At 50.8% G+C, this 21,357-nt stretch overlaps 1 protein-coding gene across 3 annotated transcripts in view; it reads right to left on the bottom strand.

Moving 5' to 3' along the window:
* GALNT18 (polypeptide N-acetylgalactosaminyltransferase 18) overlaps positions 1–21,357 on the bottom strand; it is a 354,123-nt gene that overhangs the window by 171,680 nt on the left and 161,086 nt on the right. For all 3 annotated transcript variants that reach the window (XM_027580483.2, XM_027580485.2, XM_027580482.2), the window contains exon 2: positions 10,508–10,700. In XM_027580483.2, the coding sequence (XP_027436284.1) occupies positions 10,508–10,700 (193 nt within the window). The remainder of the gene's footprint in view (positions 1–10,507; positions 10,701–21,357) is intronic.

Below are 21,357 nucleotides of genomic sequence, written 5' to 3' on the forward strand. Positions count from 1 at the left end.
ATCTGATGAAAGATGGAGAGGATGTTGTATGTCTGATGTGTGCAAAGATGATAAAGCCCTGCTGGGCACGTGAACCCTGAAACTCTTCCTGGTGCATTGTTCCCATTGGGATAAACCATCCCGGTGACTCCTGGTATAAAGGGGTCTGGGTCTTCTGTCTCGTGGCTTCATCCTTTGGCCCACCACTGATGGGACCAGAGACTGATTCCTGAGCTCCACGTAGCTACCAACAGCATGGCCATCAGCATATAGGGCAGCCTGGCCCAGGAGCTGTGTGTAGCCAGATCTGGCAATACTGAAGAAGGACCCGTGACCCGATCCAGCCCTCTCTCGTGCGAAGGTTGAACGTGAGATACCCCAGGAGGCAGGAAGCAGGAGTCTGGGGCAGTAGAAATGATGGGGTTGGAACAGGACAGGTCTGGGAGCTGGAGGTGCAGAGAGTCACCACTAGAGACAGCGTTCTAACATGTGAGTCAGGAGGAGGCAGGCTCGGGCCTCCCTGGGCCATCCTGAACCATGCCGCCCTCCACCACGCCTGAACACAAGGCTTCCGGTTGTGTGATGACGTGACTGGGCATGAACATCAGCCTACAAAGAACCCCAGCCATCTGCGGTTGCCACGTGAGCTCAGCTCCTTGCTCTGAGAGCACGCAGGAGCCCCAGGAAGGAGAGGCCCGCTGTGATTCCTGGGCTGCAACTGGATCCCCCGTCACTCTCACAGCCTCCTCTGCCTTACTTGCATGCCACTCACAAGCCATCGCAACATGTTTTTATGTGAGTATTTAACAAACACCAGCGTCTCCGCTAGCCTATAAACTGCATGAGGTCAAGACCACATCTACTTTACTCACCAGGTATGGCTAGTACCTCGTACCACGTGCAGCACAGAATGGAAACTCAGAAGCCCCTGGGTGTCTGGCTGAATGAACACATGAATAAATACTCGAATGACGAACAGAACTAATTCAGGCCCATGAAAGGCCTGTGGGTGGGAATTCCAGCATGACCTGGCAGAGCAGGAATCGCTGAGCTGAACAGTAAGTCGCTGACAGTACCCTGTATGATTTCCTCACACGAACAGAGTTGCCATAAAAAATCACTATAAACTTGGTGCCTGAAAACAACACAAATGGATTATCTTACGAGAAAGGTACAAAGGGGCTTTTGTACCTTGTGGGAGGTCAACCAGTTTGGAAATGAGAGACCGGGCCTTGCAACCCACCTGTTTTAAACATCACTCTATAATCTAAGCAGAAGCTTCATCTGTTAGTCATGTTATCCAGTTTCTCTTTTCCTCTGATAAGCCAGAGCAGTAAACGGAGCCCGGGCAGAGGCGGGGGGCGGGGGGGGGGGGTGGGGATATCCCTCTGGCTCAGCTGTGGAAGAGACAGCAGACATCTAAGAACTGGGAGCTTTAACCATCTGCAAGGTGAGAGAAACAGGCCCGTCTGATCAGAAACCACAGACAGGTAAACTCCTAAGTAGATGTGATCATCAAAGTGTCCAGCTTTCGTCCAGAGGGAGAGCTCCTACGAACATCTTACAGGTGATTACACCAATTTGGAGAAAGGATCTGCTACATCAAATGTCGATTGTAAGCAAGACAAGAGAGAAAAGAGTCATTTGAAATGCACACAACTGACAGGAAGCAGAGAAAACCATTTGTTCCTAAAACATCTTACTGGAAATCCAGGGGAAATGGAATCCCTGCGGCTACGTGGACAGTGGCCCAGGGAACAAGTCAGCTGGTGGGGAAGGCACATCAGGGACTGAGCGTCTCTGGTGAGTTTGTTGGTGAGCAGGTCAGGCCAGGAGAAGGCGTGGTGGGGGAAGGTGGGCCCCTTAGGTCAGAAAAAGGAGGATGGGGCATCTTTGCTCTCCATCAGACCTGGCTCCGGCCTCTGATGCCCAGAACTCTGGGGCTGGGGAGAAATCCCTCCATCTGACCTGCCTGGCTCTCCTCTCCCCTAACCCCGGGGCCGATGGCCTGTCCCATGTGGCTCCTTGTCCACACAGCAGTCTTCCGGGGACTTAAAGTCATGGTCATGTCCCCCCAAGCCATCTCTTTTACAGATCAAAGACCCAGATGATGCAAGTCACAAAAAATTAAATAGCAGTTGCTCTGTGTCAGGCAGTGTTCTCATATTACCATCTCTAATTTGTGTATAGGAAAATCAAGGCATAGGAGAGGCTGGGAAACTTGCTGGAGATCAACCTGCTTGTTATAGTACTCTATAATCTAAGCAGAAACTGCATCAGTTTGTCATGTTCCCCACTTTTTCTCTTGACTCGTTCTCCTCTGAACATACTCCTTTCTCTATATCCCTTACAATCCAATCCTGCACTTGTCATCTGAGTGGCAAAACAGACAAAACTATCACCTCCCCTTTTAAAGGCATTATATTTCTATTAATATAGCTCAAGATTATATTATCTTTAAGAAGAGCCAACATGATACTCTTGGCCCATAATGAGCTTAACATTAAGAATCAGAACTGTTTTCTCAGAGTGCTTTAGTAAAGGAGTGTGACACCCCCTCCCCGGCCACTGTGCATGGTTAACATTCTCAATGCAATAGCAGAATCACTACTAAGGGTGTTTCCCCTTTGTTTGGAAGCTGCTCTCATGGAGGACACATCTTCCATAGATCTCTGGGTCACCTCCACAGAGCCACGATCCCAAACCAGAAAAAGTCACCTGGGCCGGGGAGGGCAAGCGTACCAAGGCGGTGTCCTTAAAGACACAAGACCCAGCTGAAAATACTGGCTGTGCCACATACTACCTGTGGGAACTTGAGTAGGCTTCTTAACTTGACAAATACTCAGTATTCTCCTATTTAAAACAGAAATAATAATAACTACCTCCAAGAGACATAAGGATAAAGTGAAATTAGAAAATACACATTAAGCAGTCTGCCCAGCACGGGGCACATGGTAAGTGAGCAAGTGGTAGCTCTTAGTAAAAATCATAAGCCCCCGGGTAGCAACTCCCACATGGCCCAGCAATCATGATCCCAGCTGCTCCCCCTTGAGCCATCCCCCTTGTCCCCCAGGACCAGCTACATAATTTGTGGAGCCCAGTGCCAAGGGAAAAGATGGTGGTATTCACAAATCATTCTGAGTTTTAACACGGTGACAGTAGAGCATTAAACCAAGCACAGAGCCTCTCTAGCCTTCTCGGGATCCTGTGCAACAGGCTGTGCACTGTACTAGTTTCCTAATACTAGTATTGCTGCTGCAAGAAAGCACAACACACTTGGTGACTCAGAACAACACACATTTATTATCTTACAGTTCTGCGGGTCAGAAGTCTGACACGGGTCTCACGGGGCTAACATCACAGTGTTGGCAGCACTATGTTCCCTTCTTGAGGCTCACGGTGATAATCTGTTTTCCTGCCTTTTCCCAGTATCTGAAGCTTGCCCCCGTGCCTTGGCTTATGGCTCTTTTCTGTCTTCAAGGCCAGCAATGGCTGGTGGAGTCCTTGTCACACCGCCGTCCCTCTGGCCTGATTCTTCGGCCTCTCTCTTCCCCTTTTAAGTGCCCTGTGATTACACTGGGCCCATCCTGATAATTCAGGATAATCTCTTTATTTTAAAAGCAGCTGATGAACAACCTTAATTCCATCTGCAATCTTGATTCTCCTTTGCCATGTACCAGACCATAGTCATAGGTTCCAGGGATTAGCACATGGGCGCCCTTGGGAGACCATTATTCTGTCTACTATACATACCCAACCATCCCTGCTGGCCCACAAAGTCCAGAGTTGAGGACCCTGAAGCCCTCCCATTCATACATGCAAACCTGTGGCCACACCCCAGTGGTGGCAGCAAATACCCACAGTCACCTTGGATGGACTCTAACCTGCTCCTAGGGGGACTGAGCCCCTGGCTCCATGCTGTGTTCTCCCTCTGCTATACTCCCATTCCAGATCTTTCTACCTGGATATTCATACAGGATGGGGCTGGTGTGTGTGTGTGTGTGTGTGTGTGTGTGCGCGCGCGTGCGTGCATCTGTCCCAGTTGCTCCCTCCTGGGGCTGCAGAAAATAGTCTAACCCCCTTTAGATCATACCCTCATCACTGTGTCTCAAGCTTGAGCCCCCCAGTCAACCCAAAAGCCAGTCCACCCTACCCCCTGGGAGGGAGGGAAAAGGATCTCAGGGGACACTGGAAAGAAAGGTGACACGGTCACTGACAGACTCAGGAGCCTCTGAGGATCTCCCAGCGAGAGGCAGGAATAGTACCTGGCGGAGGCTCTGCCCTGAACTACCTTGGAGGTAGGCCATAGAGTTGCCATGGCAACTTTAAGCCTTGAAGCTTGCCACCTGGAGCTCCCTTGCTCCTACCCACACCCAAATACCCACTAGCTCAGGCACTCGTCCCTTCCACTTTCCGCAGCTCCTGGTCAGAAATAACCACCACGGCCTGCAGAAAAGAACGCGGCGTGCACCTGCTGTTGTGGAGCGAGGGGCTCCCGTACGTCACCTGCTTGAGCTGCTCCCGCCGGGTGGGCGCCTGCCCGTACCTTCCTGCCCTGAGCTACTGAGCGGCTTCAAGCCCCCATGATCCTCCTCCCCCACAATCACAACCCATCTTCTCAGTGGCCCCCCAGGGATGCTGCCTCCACCTTCTCTTTCCATCCCGCAGGCACAGACCTCCCTGATCTCTTTCTTCCACCCTCATTTTTCAAAAAAAAACGGATGCTTCCTCTACGTGCAGTAAAATTCACAGATCTTAAGTGAATTTCATGAGTTTTGGCAAATGTAGTCCACACCCCAATAACACTTGTTTTTCCCCTCTTCCCTTTTTGTCCCTGGCGGGTTATTTTGGAGCCTACAGATGAGGAGGAGGAGGGCGGATACCAGGACGCCCTGTGTGCTCAAGCACACCGAGAAAGCCGCAGGAACGTTCGGAGCTTGCATCTGCGGATGGGAGGGATGGAGCAAAGTCCCCCCAGGTTGAGATGCAGCTTTTCTCCCCTTCAATCATGAGACCTGGGAGTCTTTCCAACCTAGGAAGCAAGTAGGCAAACCCCTGCCCAGATCTGGCAAAGGCCCCTCCTGGGGTGAGGTCCAGGAGGATCACCGGAGGAAGACGCCAATGTCCTGTCTCTCCCAGGTCTTCTCACCTGGATGGTGCTTGTTGTAACAATGAAAGGAGAATAAATGGCACTTTGATTTCCCTCAAAGCCAACTGTCCTGGAGCCTGGAGGAACTTTGTCCTTTCTTTGGACAGACCAAAGAGCCCAGATGAGGCTAATAAAACTGCCTCACTTCTGGTTCCCATGTCCTTCCTTCCCCAGGGGAGGAAATTTGTCCTTTCTCTGCACAGACCAAAAATCCCAGATGAGGCTCATAAAACTGCCACACTTCCAGTTCCCATGTCCTCCCTTCCCCAGGGGAGGGCTGTCATAATCGGTAAAAGGAGGCTCCTTGCAGATGCCTATCTGGGTCCTGCCTCCCTGCCACAGAGGCCACAGGGCTTCCGTGGGCCATCCAAGTCCAGCCCCTGACTTACTCCTAACCTGCAAGAATGGCCCCTCTGCCAGGAGACCAGGAGATGGTCAGCAAGCTTTGGGATCCCCTGCCCTGCTCTCCCACTACCTTCCACCTAGAATTCCTGCTACAGTGTAAGCTCCTCGAGGTTTTTCTGTCTGGTGCTTTACTGGGTGCCTGGCACATACTTGGAGCTCAATACATGTTTGTGGGATGAATAAATTAATAAAGCCTAGCAACCAGCTGGATGGACTTTTTTCCTTCTCATTATGTCTTCTGCTGTGTATAAGGCCCTGAGTATAGAATGGTCCTTTCAGCCAGATGACAAAAGTGGGTCAGATCGCATTTTTCAGCACCAAGAAAGGACCAGCCAGAAATGATGGAAGAGAGGGCGGGGCAGGATTTGGATCACCCACATTCCAGTCCAGGAATGAAGCCAAGCGCAGTGTCAGGGTTAGAACTTGGAAGAGCAAACCCAAGAATCCAAAGAGCAGAGTGCAAAATCCAAGGACACCTCCAGGGACAGAAGTCCCCAAGGACACCGAGAATGAAGCAAGATCCAGCTGGCCAGATACAGCCGGAGACTTTCCTCAGCATGGTGCTTCCTCTCCAGATGCCACCCACCCCCACCCGCCCTGCCTCACATCCCAACATTACCTGTAGCAAAGGCCTCATTCTCTGCCTCGATAATGGGTTTTATGTTCGGCAAAACAGTTTTTCCAGCCCTTAGAGAAAACTTTCCTGACTCAGACGAACTGATGGGCCCAGTGCTACATACTGTTCAAGCAGTCCCCATCCCCATTAAGAGTGTCACAAATCGACACTTCAAGGCAGTAAGCGTGGTGGCAGTTACAAACACAGATTCTGTTGCCAGACTACCTGGGTTCAAACCCCAGCCAGCTCTGCCACTAGCAGCCTTGAACAGATGTTACAGTCTCTCCGTGCCTCAGTTTCCTCTTTGGTAAAATGGGAACGAATAATAATACTGTCAAATAATAAGAAATATATATATTGATCTCTGCCCCTGGTTTCTACTCATATTTGGTCTTTGACCCCAGTTCCTGACACGGAGATCCTAAAACCCTTGTCATTCCCTGAGTGACAGGAGTGTCTGACACAGAGCTCCTAAGTGCCTTGGAATTTCCCGGGTGATGGGAGCATCTGTTGATCTAATGAGGTGATTCTTGGTGGGCCCTGGATGCGGGCTGGTCACCAGAAAGACCAAGCTATGATTAGAAGTTTGGAACAGAGGAGAGGGCCTGGAAAGTGAGTTAATAATCCATCGTGCCTGCATGATGAAGCCTCCATAGAGACCCCGAAAGTATGGGGTTCAGAGAGCTTCGAGGTTGCTGAACACATCCGCGCATACCAGGAGGGTGATACACCCCAGGTCCATGGGGACAGAAGCTCCTGTGCCTGGGACCCTCCCAGGCCCTCACCCTATATATCTCCTCATCAGACTGTTCATCTGTATCCTGTCTTACATCTTTCATAATCCACTGCTAAGTGTAAGCATTTCCCTGCGTTCTGTACCACTGCTAGCAAATTACTGAACTCCAGGACAGGCCGTGGGGACCTTACTTATAGCCGGTCAGAAGCACAGGTGACAACTGAGACACAGGAGACAACTGAGTGGGGGCGGTGTCACGGGACTGAGCCTGTAGCCGGTGGGACTGATGCTAACTGCTGGTAGGTAGAGCTACAACTGAATTGAACTGTAGGGCACCCAGCTAGTGTCACAGAATTGGCTGGCATGGAAAACCCCCACACAGCTGGTGTCAGAAGGATCGTGAGTAGGAGAATCAAGAACAGTGTGGGTTTCCCAGACAAGTCTCTACTCCAGAAGGTTACCGCGAGGAGTCGAAGAGTTAACGGAAATAAAGTGCCAAACGCATCCCTGCAAACGTGGCTCACGCCATAGAAATGTTTGCCAGTGTAATTTGGAATGGGATGATAGTAAAGACTTTGAAAAAATGCTTCCAAAATGAGTTAAACAGGATAAGCTAAGCAGCAATGACCTTGTTACAAGGCAGGAATGTTTTTAGGGAAATTAACAGACAAAGAGAGGCCCTGTTTCAGCTAAGCACACCCTTGTTTTGAGTGGTTCACCAACAGCTCTCCGGTCTTGGTTGTGCGCCTGGCACAGGATCTGAAGCGGAGCTAGACAGAGCTTTCCAAGTACGTGTGCAGAGAGAAACCGCATCCTTAAAGCCCCTGCAGAGAACACTGGTGGAGGCTCACGGAGAAGGCTCAGCTCTGTCTTGTATCAGAGATTCCGTTTTTCCTTCCATGAAAAGGCACCTTGCCCCACAGAGGAGGCATGGAAGCTCCATAAACTGTAGCTTTGTGCAGAGGGAAGGTCTTTCCGTTACGATTATTGCTCAGAATTCTGCCCACCTGGAGTCCTTCAGAGATCCTTTCTCCGCAAACTCAGGAAGCCCAGGCTGGACTGCCCCCCTGAAACGTGCTGCCTCTAGAGCATGCCTGCAAGGGAGGCCTGCCCTTCTGAGAAAGGCCGCATGGCCTCAGTTCCCTTCCACCCTTCACCTTTCTGTTTCTCTCCCATGGAAGTAGGAAGGAATAGCAACAGGGCACATCTCTCGATGAAGGGGTAAGGGGCTCCGGTGTCAGTTGGCTCCTAACAACACAGCCGTGGGCTACCATCAAAGGCCAGGATTTGGCATCTGGACACATGGGGTTGAGTCTCAGCTCAGCTACTTATCCAGCTGTGTGATCTCAGACATAACACTTATTCTTTCTGTTCCTCAGTTTCCTTATCTCTGAATGGGGAGAAGGTGCCAGTTCCTTCCCTACCTCTGGGGCAGGTTGGTGTGGTCCGGGTGGGAAGGGCATTCTCAACACGTCAAGCCCTGTGTAGATACCAGTCATTGTTAGAGTCATGCTGCAGTCTGTAAGATCCACCGTTTCCATAGCTTCCTTCTCAGTTCCCCTCTAATTTGGAACAAACGTGCATTGAGCAAGGCCTAAGCTTTACGTCAGAGCCGGCTGCAAAGTCTGCAGCTCCTGTGTGGGCCAAGATCAAGGCGAAGGCCCCTGCAGGAGTCCTGGGGCCCCAACTCCTCTTGAGGACCCTTTTCCTGGAGCCTCTAAGTTCTGCCCACATCAGACCTGCTTCTCTGCAGGCCCAGGCATGGTCTCTGCAGCACTCCCGGGGGCCTGAGACCCTGTGGCGTTGAGATAAAGTCCCCTTAGGGATACCCCCAGAAGCCAACCCCATCCCAACACCTGCCCACTGCCATCACGGCCCAAGCTACCAGCACCTCTCACTGGGATAGGCGGAAGCCTCCTAACCGGTCTCCCTGCTCCCTCCCAGGCTCTTTCAGTCCGTTCTCAACACGGCAGCCACGGGGGCCTTTGAAAATGACAATCAGAGCATATTACCAGTCTGCTCGAGCGCTTCCCTTGGATCCCCACCTCACAGAGTACAAGCCACACCCCGTGCGGCAGCCTACAAAGCCCCAAAGCCCCTTGCCTGCGAGTCTCAACCTGGGCTGCACACTGGAATCACCCGAGAGCTCTAAACAATACGGATACAGAGGGCCACCTCTGGAAACTCCTATCTAATTGGTCTAGGGTGTGGCCGTGGCATCAAGATTATTCTAAAGCTCCCTATGAGTTGAATGTGCAGCCAAGTTTGAGAACCACTGGCCTACTTGATCTGCTTCCCGTGGCCCCTGTGACCTCATCTCCGACTACCGCCTTCTTGCTTGCTCTCTTCCAGCTGCATGGGCCTCCTTTTTCAAACATGCCAAGCACACTTCTACCTCAGGACCTTTGTACCTGCTGGTTCCTCTAACTAGAAAGTTTCCCCCCAGGTATCCACATGGCTCGCTTTCTCATCTCTTCTGGATGTTTGCGCAAATGTCACCTTCTTCGTGAGGCCTTTTCTGACCACCTCACTAAAAACCCAACCCCTCCTCCTGTTCTGGGAAGTCCCTATTCCCCTCTCCAACTTTCTGTCTTTTCACAGCATTTACTACCATCTAACATGCTACATATTTGACTTTTTTGTTTTGTTTATTATGTGTCCCTGCCCATCTAGAATGTAAGCTCTGTGAGGGCAAGGATTCCTGTCTGTTTTGTTCACTGCTCTATCCCTGTGCCTAGACTATGCTGGCATATATAAATGCTCAGCAAATATCCTTTAAATGAATATATACTCTTCCAGCTCTTGTAGATCCTCAGCTGCTCTTTCATCCCTAGGGTCCAGCCAAGTTCTCCTTGGGCCAGGGAAAACCATACTCAATTATACAGTATACAGCAGGTGCTGAATAAATGTCTATGGAACTGAACTGAACTTTTCTCCCTAAAAGAACATAGCCTCCAAACCCAGCAGCAAGATCTTTCCTGAAAAAGATATTTGTATCTTTCCTTCAGATATAAGCTCACTGTAGTTAGCAGCTTTAAGAAAAATTTAAAAATAAGGAGAAAGAGGGGGAAAGAAGTTATGGGGGGAATTCACAAAAGTTAATGAGATTTTCTCAGCTGTGGTACATGTCCACACTTTTAATAATTAGGAGTAACAAAAATTCTAACTGAACCTTAAGGGAACATCTTCTGTAACAAAGAGAGAAGTCAAGACAGACTCCTGTGTCAGGTGTAATGACTTAGCCCTGGAAGACGGATATACTTTAAATACTAATTTATAGAATAAAAATAATTGTTCATAAAAATGCAACTAATTGGGTTAAAAAGACTTATTAACAGGAATACCAGATGATTCTAGAGCCCGTGAGGAATAAATTATGCTATTAATCCTAAACATCTCTCATGGAAGAAGCCTTCCCCCTGCTTGGCAGATGGAGAAACTGAGGCTCTGGGAGGAGGAGGAGAGGGACTTGCCCCATGAAGGCTGAGGGCACAAGCCCTGGCTGAAGCAGGAGAGGGACCCAGGAGTTCGAATGCCCTGTCCTGACTCTGTTAGCGGCACCGTGGTGACCCCATCTCCCCACAGGCAGGTCGAGAAGGGCCCAGCCACTGACTCTGCTCACCCACTAGGTCTGAGGTCAGGCAGGGGCCGGTCGAGGGGCAGGCGGTCACTGAGGTAGGCGTTGTAGCCGTAGTACTGGAACTGCTTCAGGGCTATGCGCCGGCCTTCAGGGCTGAGCTCCTGGCCCCAGTGTGCAAACAGAGAGGAGTCTGTGAAGGGCTCAGCCTCTGCCTCCTCAGGCTTGGCGGGAGCCTCTGGAGAAAGAAGGGACAAGGAGACAGCGGGTCAGAGTGCACCCCTACAAATGCCATATGACAACCCCTTTCCCTTCCTCACCACCACCTTGGGTAAAACAACCTTATCCCCATATTTGGGTCTCCCCAGATTTGTGGGGAGAATAGACTGTAATCCTTATGCTTCCTCAAACTCATTTATCCATCCATCCATCCATCCATTCATTCATCCATTCACTCATCATCCCTTCATCCATCCATTCATCCACAACCACTAGGCACAAGGGATATAGAAATATACCCTATAGGGTGTACCGAGAGGCCGATAGATATGATCCTTATGCCCCATGGCTTCAAGTCAGAACTCCCTCCTTTCCCCACCAGAGATGCTAGCCCTAGCCCTCAAACTGGGCTTCTGCTTCTCTTTCCCAAGATTGCACCCCCACTCCCTGCCAGTCCTGAGCCTGCTCCATACCCAGGTCCTCTCACCGGGGTTCTTGTTGGCCTACCTCCCTCTCCATTGTCTAGTCTGCTGTGAGTGGCCTGGCCCCGCTGAGTGCCATTCACCTGGCTCCAAGGACCCCCAGCCAGACTGCCTTCTGCTGCTTCCAGACTGTGCCTACCAGAATAGGGAAATCAGTGGCACAGAGGGGTCACCCATGCACTCTGGACACTGAACAACTGGACCCCTGGTTGATTTGCAGGTAGGGGCAGCCCCCACACCAGGTCACAAGCTCATGGTTTCCCTAGAGTTTTCTAAGACAATGAAGGGGGCATAATTACCCATAAGAGCAGGAGCTTTGGATTCCACACAGACATGGATTCAGATAAATCCCTGCTCCACCATTCACCGGCTACATGGTCACAAGCAAACACTAAACCTCTCTACACCTTGATCCCCCCATTTCTAATGCGGATATACTAATACCAACCCACCCTCCCCCCCCCACCCCCCCACTGCCCAGGATCTGAGAGGATTACATAAATAATGTGTATTCAGCACTTAGGGCAGCATATGTCTCAGAAAATTACACAATGCATGGTAACTAGCCTAGCACCTCGCAAGGGGCTCCTGGTGAGTCATTTCAATCTCTCTTTTATGGGAGCAACAGGTAGGTCTTGCCAGGACACAGGCTGATGGGTCAGAACTTTGGCATTCATTCTGAGAGACAGGTAGTCAAGTTCAGAAATCAGAGAAACTGGACAGAGATGCCAAGCCCACCTGATGGTACCCGCCATGCTCATAACATGATGTAAGTGAGAGATGGCACCGGGAGCCTGGAATGAGACAGAGACCAGAGGAAGCAGAACCAGGTTAGGGACAGAAGGGGGAGGCTTGCGACACTTGCCAATGACCACCCGGCCATCTGCATGAAGCCTATGGGCGTAGGACACACACCTATGCCGGGTAAAGACACAGGCAAGGCCCTAAGGTTCCAGGGTCTTCCAGGTTGGGGAGCTCAGCACTGCAGACCACAGCTCTTACTCCCACCTCCTCTTGGGGGGCTCTCGTAAGAACCAATCTGGGAGAGGGGAGGAGGCCTTCCAACACCCAGAATCCTCCTATCATGGAAGGGGTGCTCTGGGGGCAGAAGCCCCTCCCTGTCCCTGCAGGTGCACGAAGGCTGTCTCGAGAGAAGGGGGCTTTTGTGGCGCCCTGCAAATTAGAGAGCCCTTGATTCTGAAGCAGAGCAAGCATACTGATGCCAGAGACTTCAGTGAGAGAGACGCCCAAAGACGTGTCATCAGGGCTGGGGCTCCCAGGCGCTGGGTGAACCTGTGGAAGGCACCTCACCTCTCCTGACCATGTCCTTGGGACATACCCCGTACTGGAGGTACGTGTATCTCCTGGGAGAACCATCATAGCTAACCCCCGCTGAGTGCTGACCACCAGTCAGGCTCTGCTGTGAAGGGTTTTCCCCCATCAACTCAATGCGCCCTGTGAGCTGGGGACCTATCTTCGTTTCCGTGTTACAGGTAGTGAAAGTAAGGCACAGGCTGAGGATGAGAAACCTGCCCTGACTCACTCATAAGGAAGCGAAGTAGGGGACAGTCAGTCCCGGGAGGTCTGTCCCCCAAGGCAGCGGTCCTGACCACTACACCACACTAGCTCTACGTGGCGATGGGCTGGGACACACAAGAGTTGCATAGATAAACATGGCAGATCAATTTTCCTTAAAGAGAGGGAAGGAAACTCAGATATACAAAACAGATTAGGACCTAAGAAGGAGTAAAATGCAAACCATGTGAGCATTTCTATGACCAAGCAAGAAATGTGGTGGCCACTCAAAGTTCCAAAGTTCCAGAACCCAGCGCACGCTTGTTCTCCCCTCCGAGGCATGTGTGAAGGGAGGCCCAGGGCTTACGTGATCATAAAGGTCCTTGCTCTCTAAAAAGACGTTATGACTTGTTCATTTGGAATGTTGGGGGCAGTAAAAATCTAAATCAGTGAGCCAACGGAATCATATAATATTTAAAAGAAATGGAGTTTTACTGCTCTCACATACCTACCTAAATGGATATTACCAAGTAAAATGAGATCAGTTAATGAAAAAATTATGATTCACAGTTAGACCTGTGTTGCATAAAAATGTATTATAAACATACTCAAGTCCTAGGTTCTACCACGTGCTCCCGTCTTTTTGCTCAGCATGGGTATAAACCACAACAAACTGGAAAGCAGTGGGTCTTGAATGATCAATCAGGGGCACAGCACTGGCAAGAAGTCCTCTCTGTTGAACTGCCAGAGCCAAGCACCATGCCAGCCGATGTCCTTACCCAAAGTTATCTCTGTCTTGCTCACGCGTGTGGGCAGGTCAACATCTGTCTGGCTCCCTGCTGTGCCCCCAGCACAGTACGCATCTCTTGCAAGGCGCTCCATAAACCATTTTAAATAAGTTAGTTGATAAGTACCCCGTAGAGGTTAGTTATTAGACATGAAGAAACCAAATGAAAAGGTTAAATGACCAATCTTTGTCAGGGGGCATTGGAGAAAGGTCTGGCTCCCTCCAACCCTCACATTCTTCCCTCTATACCTCAAAGGGCAAACGATAGTCTGAGGGCCAAATGTGGCCCGCCACCTATTTTGTAAATAAGGCTTTACTGGAACACAGCCTCATCCAGATGCTTACATATTATCTACAGCTACTTTAGAGCTACAAGGGCAGAGTCAAGTATGTGCAACAGAGCCCATGTGGCCTAAAAAATAAAAAATACTTAACTATCTGGTCCTTTAAGAAGGTAGAGCATGATGACTCCCTGCTCTACCTTCCATGCAACATCCAAAGGGCTGGTTAAGAGGACTGGTTGTGGAGTCAGAATCTGGGTTTTACACTCCAGATCTACCATTCGCTGCTTTAGTCTAGCTTAGACTGTGCACCTGTTTCCCCAACCAGAAAGTGTTGTTGATAATATTAGTACCCTTTTCATAGAGTATGTGTGCATATTTGATGAGATGTTCCATGTAAGGAGCTTAGCACAGGGTCTGGCATAATAAATGTTAGCTCCTAAGGAACCACAGAGACCCACAACCCCACCAGGGTGCCCTTCTGACACTTCTTAAGTTCAGATGGAGAAGATAAATGGCTTTGCCCTGAGGTCCCCAGCTCTGAAAGATGTTGCTACTGTCTAGCCCCCAGAGGAAGGGTTTCCATGTCCACTGACAAGTGGCCTACACTTAACTGGGTCTACACCCAACAACTCCCGTCTCTGTCTAGTAAGAAAGCAGTCTGACATGGTCATCAGCAAAGGAGGACCATCTTTGACATGTTGGTGTGACAGGAAAAGAGGCTCCAGGGAAGTACAAGGGTCCAGGGGCATCTGGACACATCTGGTGATGGGCCAGACCAAGGGCTGTCTGTCACCCTGGGCTGAGGCACCTGTCAGGAGCAGACTTGGGCTATACTGGAGTATAACAATTCCTACTGGGGTCTGGACCTTCTTGAGCGCACCTGACCAACCGAGGGGGTACTCAGAAGAAGTATATATCCAGACAGCTGAGAGCTCCCCAAGGACAGCTCACTCATGGCAGAGATTAAGCGGGGCACAGCACAGTGAACACAGCCTGGAGCAGAGCCAGAGTTTAGAGGGTTCTGAGTACAGCACAAACCCTGTAATCCTGGCCCATTTCTCACCCAGCCCGGGTGCTTGTCTGAGTCCTAGGGACAGCAGGCCAGGAGCGAACACTGAAAGGCTATTCCACCAGAGAGCCACACAGAGGGCCCAACGGGCACAGTGTAACACAGAGGCAGGGAAGCACTCCCCCCGCCTTCCGCCACTATGAGCTCTGTGGCAGGGGCAGGCAGGGAGCCCCAAGCAGGACATGAGCAGACCCACAGGCCGGGGGAAGACACTGCCATGCTATGCCCCTCTCTGCACTGGCAGTATCCTCCAATGGCCAACTGTCTCCTCAGCATGAAAGACCGAGTTCCTACACTTAGTCCCTAACACTTAGAAGACCCTACAAGGCTCCTGGTGATTAAGACCCTGAGAGCTCACCCACCCACCCACTGCCCCCTTGCCTTCTCTACTCCAGCCACATTGGCCCAGACTCACCAGGCACATCTCACCTCAGGGCCTTTGCTCTTGCGCTTCCTTCTACACCCCATGGCTAGCTCCCCTCACTTCCTTACTCAGAAGTCATTTTCTCAGCAAAGCCTCTTCTAAACATTCGATCTCCCTGTTCCCTCTGCACCCACTGAAGTCCTTCTTTTTTTTTTTTTTTTGTCTTGCTTGTTGTCTTTCCTGACTCAGACGTGAGTTCTGTGAAGTCAGGGATTTGCTCTGTTCTCTGAGGAACCCCCAGTGCTTAGAACAGTGCCTGTTCTGGCAGGTGCTTAATGAATATCAGGAAGATGAATGAATGGAGCAGTAGCAGCAAGACAGGAGAGGATAGCCCCCTATCCATTAGGGATTCCTCACGTCCTCGGAGGGAGTTGAAAGGGGCCTGGAGACCTGTGTCAGCAAGTAGGAATGTGAAGCCGGTAAAGGGCAGAGCAAATTCCATTTGTGTGCAGTTAATTTCCTACCTAGTTCACTTACATGAAGCCTTTTGAGATTATCAGTGTGCTTTTAGAAGCTTCTTAGGGAGTTCCATGGAATGCGGTCGTTGGTAGACAACACCCACCCCCCTCCCCAGGACTTTTTGGTAAATCTCTTACACCAGAAAAGTACCTGGAATCTTTCCCAAGTGTCCAGAACAGGACTGTGCACAGAGAAACCACCCCAAAAAAACATGGGAGAAGAGAGCAAAGGAAGGAGGGAGTAAAGGCTGTGTGTGTTTCTTGCCTCTTCCTCTTTCTACTCTCACCTGGAAGAACTCAGAATGAAAAGACCACAAGAAGGCTCCAAAGTCCCAGAAACCCAGGTGCAGGGGACAATGAGGTGGCAAGACCCAGAGTCTTCAGAAAACCAACATGCCTTCAGGGAGTATCTGACCCAAACCACAGAGCCTCAGAGAGACTGAGAATCAGGTCAGGTGTCCCCATTCCTCCCCAAAGTTCCCGCAGACATGTGGCTGCCAACCTTCCTCCTGAGCTCACCCCTGGCTTGATCTCTAAGGTGCTTGCCGCAGAAATCCCTGTCGACAAACTCAAGGGGAGGAGTCCCCTGAGAGGTCACTAATCACTCCACCTTTTGAAGAGAAAAGGCACATTTGATGGGTCTGCGCAAAGCATGACATTTCTGACTCTGAGAAAAGAGGCTGACTTCTTCCTTCTCTTTGACGTCTCTCAGAGGAACGGGCCTTTTGCTTTGTGGGCACTCCCCCTCTGGCCCAGGGAACAACCATTTCTGCTCATCCCTTGAATGCCCTTCTTGGCCAGCATGTGGGAACTGCTGCTCTGTCAGCTTTATCCCGAGGGGCTCCCCATGGCTGCACCTCCTTCACTGCTGGGCTTTGGGAGTCACCGTCAGCTCTGCCCCAAAGGGAGTTAAACTCTTCTTATCAGACAATCAACAAACACTCAAGCAAGTGTATTGTGCACCAGGTCTATTGCTGGGCATTGGAAATACAAAGACCACTCAGACTCGGTGCCTACCCTCAAGCAAATCCAGTCTAATGGAAAAGCCGGTTGTACAGAGAATGTGATCAATGCTCGGATCCAGGGTGGGTAACATGCCACTGGGTCACTGAAGAGGGAAGAGTTGCATGCAGGGAAGGCTTCCCAGAGGAGAGGATGCTCAAGTTAGATATGAAGAGTAAGTGAGATTCACAGGCTCACTCTGGAGAAGGGTACCCCTAGGGTGGGGCCAACAGGAGCAAAAATGCAGAAGCAGGAGAGAGCACAGTTGTGGGGCTCAAGGCCTCTGGACAGATGGCTATCCACAGTTGAAACCAGAGAAGAAGAACCGGAGCTGCTGGGGGTCTCAGGAGGCCTGGGACAGCAGGATGTCTGGAAGATCCATACTGAAAACTGCAAGTCTGAAAGGCCAGGATTGGCCATATCATTTGGAAATAGTTTATGAACCTATAAGCACGTATATAGATAGTATGCCGAAGTCCAACATACTAACCATCACCAAAGGTACTGTCTCAAGTGGCAAAATACATTATTTGAGGTCCAGTGAGGAGGGAAACTGCAGGCCAATCTTGGGTGTCTACTGCAAACCCTTTGGCCCTTGAACTGATCCTTTGTACCCTGTAGCCCCGTTCCATTGCCCTGCCCTGCCAGGTGGTGAGGCTAGGCCATCACAGTGGCCCGTGATGTAGGATCTATCCTTCCCATCACAGATAAGAGGAAACCACAGCCCAGAGACGCATCCCCAGCCTCCCTCCATGTTGTGAGCCAACACGTACTGGCTTGAAGACCAGAAACTTCGGCTCCGGGAGCAGACCCAGCCGGTCTGTCCTGGTTCACTGCAACATTCAACTACCAGGTACTTCCCCAGTGCCAGTCAACAGCTGCTGCCCCGAGCCCCGCCAGGTGGCCTGGCTACCCCAGCTGCTCTGGCTCTCTTCTTGGAATACTCCAGGTCTTTCCACTGGCCAGCAACTACAGGGTGCATGCCTGGCCTGACCAGCAGTCCCAGGACCTTGGCCCACACTGTGGCCAGCATTCATGCCTGTGCCTTGCTGGTTAAGTATAGTTTGAGTATCACTTGCTCTGAACCCTTCCTAGGAGGCCCCTCGTGAAGAAGAAGGCCAGAGACCTTTCACTCAGCTCATCTGCTTCCCCCCGTTAATGCCCAGTTCTCATTGTGCATGACGTGTTTTCTCAAAAGTTCTACCCGTGATCACATGGGGCATCGGAAAACACCACATTATGGTCTCAGAGATATGCCCACAGTGCCGCACATGCAGCCCACTAATGAGAGCAGAGAATTACAGATGCACGTCCTGACAGCCTCTATGCTAATTCACGGAGACAGGAGGGAAGCGGGGCAGGAGAGCGGCTTGTGAGGCTTTGAGTGATGAATGCAACAAAGGCCACAGCTCTGAGGGTTGTGCCCTGGCGTGCCCGCTAGGCACGAAGAGCACATCTGGAGACTCTACCAAGGCTTTCGAGGCTCATGAAGCCACTGATGCTGGAAGCGGGAAGAATACCTGCGTGAGGGCAGCTGCTGGGGTGAGCAGCCTGAACAAGGGCTTGCCCAGCTGCTTTTGCTCCAGGGTCTTGGCGGTGCCGAGACCGCACAATGGAGTGGAAAGAAAATGGGTTTTGGAGTGAAACAGACGTTGTGCTGCTGCCCACCCCCATCCACTTCTGACTGCCTGTCTTCTCCACGACTGCATTCCTGGCCATCCACATCTTTTGAAGCTGAGCCCCTTAGCCGGCCCCTGCTGTGCACTTTACCGAAGCTCTGAGAAGCTGCAGGAGAGACTAAAGCCCAGACCTCCCCCTAGGCAAGAACCCAAGACCCATCTCTGCTCCTTGGATTTTAGGATAAATCCTAAAACAGCAGTAGAAGGGGTCACATGGCACAGTGGCTGATGGAGGCCAGAGGGGTCTGGGGCTCCCACTGCAGGGCTGAGTGGCAGTACCAGTTGAAGTCCGCTGAGGGGCAGACAGAGCCACCGGGAACCGAGCTCACATCACTTAGGACCCCCAGCCCGCTGCCTACACTGAGCCATGTCTTTATTGGAAGCCACAGCTCTGCTTCTGGTGCCTCACTTTGGGCTCCTTTAGGGGTATCTTTGCAGGAAAGTGATGGAGCCTTCTTGTTGCTTGTGGTTTTACTCAGTTTACTATATATTCCTCTTTCTGGCAGAGTTGAGCAGGCTTGGAGAGCATGTGGGGAAGGGGGCCTAGATTCTGCCCTGCAGCCAGTCCTATAGCCACTGCTATTTCTGCTTCTACCTTCAGGCCATGCTCAAAGCCAAAGCTCTGGGTGTTTGGTGTGAGATCCAGAACCCAGTAATGAGGAGGCAGGGAGAAAGCAGGACAGACCAGTGGACCCGTGTCCCAGGTAGCTGCCTGCTGTGGGCACTACAACCTGTGTATAAGGTTTATCTATAGGTCTGTCCCCTGGTCCTCCTCCTGGAGTGTTCTGGAGATCCTTCTCTCCCCACTCCTGGGGAGCTGTTCACCTCTCTGGACAAGACCTGCAGCCTGACCCTTCCATCCTTCGCCCTCTCCTGTGGAATGGGAATAGCTTGCCAAGCTGCTGTGTGGAGTCACCATGAAGTTGGCTTTTGGAAGGCTGAAGGCTAAGCACTAAATAATGGAGTCGGCCTTGCCGAATCTCCCAGATAAGAACTCTTAAAGGATGCTTCCTTTTCTTCTACCTCATTTAATTTTTTTAACAGCTTTATTGGGGTACAATTTATATACCATAAAATTCACCCATTTCAAATGTACAATTCAATGATTTTTAGAAAAATTTTCTTCTACGCTTGAGATGCCCTGTTGCATGCTTTATTGGGGGCTAAAAAGAAAAGGCTAATTGAATATCCAGAAATGTACATTTTTCTTGTCGGCTCTCAGTAAACTCTTGCCTGCTGGCTTCTGGCTGGTAAGAAGTCACCATTATTCCTACTAAAGAGCCTGGTGCTGGGGCCCCGCCTGAGCAGCCCAGGCCGGTCCCTCGGAGGCCCACCATTGGAGTGCTACTGCTGAGGCTGGGTTCGCTCCACTACACAGGGATGGATGTCACCCCGAATAGCAGGCCAGTCCGGGCTGCCTTCAGCTTGCCTTCTGCTGTATCGTCCCCACAGCCCAGGATGTGTGTCTCCCTTCCCTCCCCTTCTAGCATCCAGCCCAGAGGCCCACAGCCAGCCTCTGTGCCCAGGGCCCCAGCCACAGTGAGGTGCTGAGAGCTTGTGGGAAACAATAGCCCGAGAGGCAGGAGGCCTCAGCCAGTTCTCACCTCCAACACTGGGCAAGTCGGCTGCTCCTTGATCCCCTTTTCTCATCTGTAAGATGGACCCAGTGTTTGGGTTTTATTTGGGAGGAAAAGGAGGACTTTAGAACATCATCGTGGTGCTTTTTCTTATCCTGGAAAAGCAAGACTCTGCCTCTACTGGGGCTCCCAAAGGGAAATTTTTGGGATCTTATAAACACCCCTAGATATGCTGAGAGCTCTAACAATAAGAAAATAAAGTATTCTGCATAAGGTATTTCCCCTCTCTACTTCTAGAGGTGCATTAGAATTCCAGCTAAAGGTCTTTTGCCTGCAGCCCTCACAATTAGGCTTTCTCTTCCAGGGATCCTCAGAACTGCTAAGAGAAAGAAGTGAAATCTGACAAGAGAAACCTCAGAGCTAATCAGAAGAAAGGAGCCCTGACAGTCTCAGGTCTGACACCATTAAAATCTTCTGTGCAACGACTTTATTCGTCGAGGCAAAGGCAAATGTGGGAGAGCTTCCTCTGATACCTGAAGGATGTTGTGGGGAAAAAGCGAGACTTCTTCTGAACACTTCATGACCAGGCAGGGCGGCTTCCTGCAGGGGCTCTGTAGTCAGCTCTGCCCTTGACCAGCTGGCTGACCTTGCTCAAGCTCTCGAGCCTTTCTGAACCCGAGCTTGCTCATCTGTTTAATGGGGACAATGCTATCTACCGCTAGCTCACCACAGAGGTGAGGTTCTGGAGACCCGGGAGTCTGACAGCGTTTCTCCGAGATAAAATCAAGGCATTGGCACGGCTGCTTTCCTTTCTGAATGTTCTAAGGGAGAATCCATTTCCCTGGAGTGTTGAATCTTTGAATCCTCTCCAGCTTCTAGAGGTCACCCACATTCCGTGGCTCACGGCCCTCTTACTCCAAGGCGGATGCCAACAACGGTGGCTTGTCTCCTCTTCATGTGGCATTGCTCTTCCTCTTCTGATACCTTCTTCCACTTCTAAGGAGTCTGAGATGACCTCAGGCCCACCTGGATCATCTAGGATGCTTTCTCTATTTTGAAGTCAGCTGATAACCACCTCCATTCCATCTGCAACTTTAATTCCCCACTGCCATGTAGGGTAATAAATTCACAGACCCCAGAGATTGACATGTGCACACCTTTTGGGGGGTGGTCATTCTTTTGCCTACCTACCCCAATAAGAGTTCCGTCACTGTGGGTTTTGCCATCAATAAAAAGAAGATTCTAATACCTTGCCCCAGGGGCTGTAGGGAGGCAAAGAAATGACACTAATATTTGTTGAGCACCAAGCATGTGCCAGTACCACTCTCAGCACAGAGTCCTCTCATCCCTTATGCTTCGGTGAGACTGCATGCGGGGATATGACCAGGGCTATCAGGGC

This window comes from Zalophus californianus, chromosome 11 (genome assembly GCF_009762305.2).
Source record: "Zalophus californianus isolate mZalCal1 chromosome 11, mZalCal1.pri.v2, whole genome shotgun sequence".
Taxonomy (NCBI): Eukaryota; Metazoa; Chordata; class Mammalia; order Carnivora; family Otariidae; genus Zalophus; species Zalophus californianus.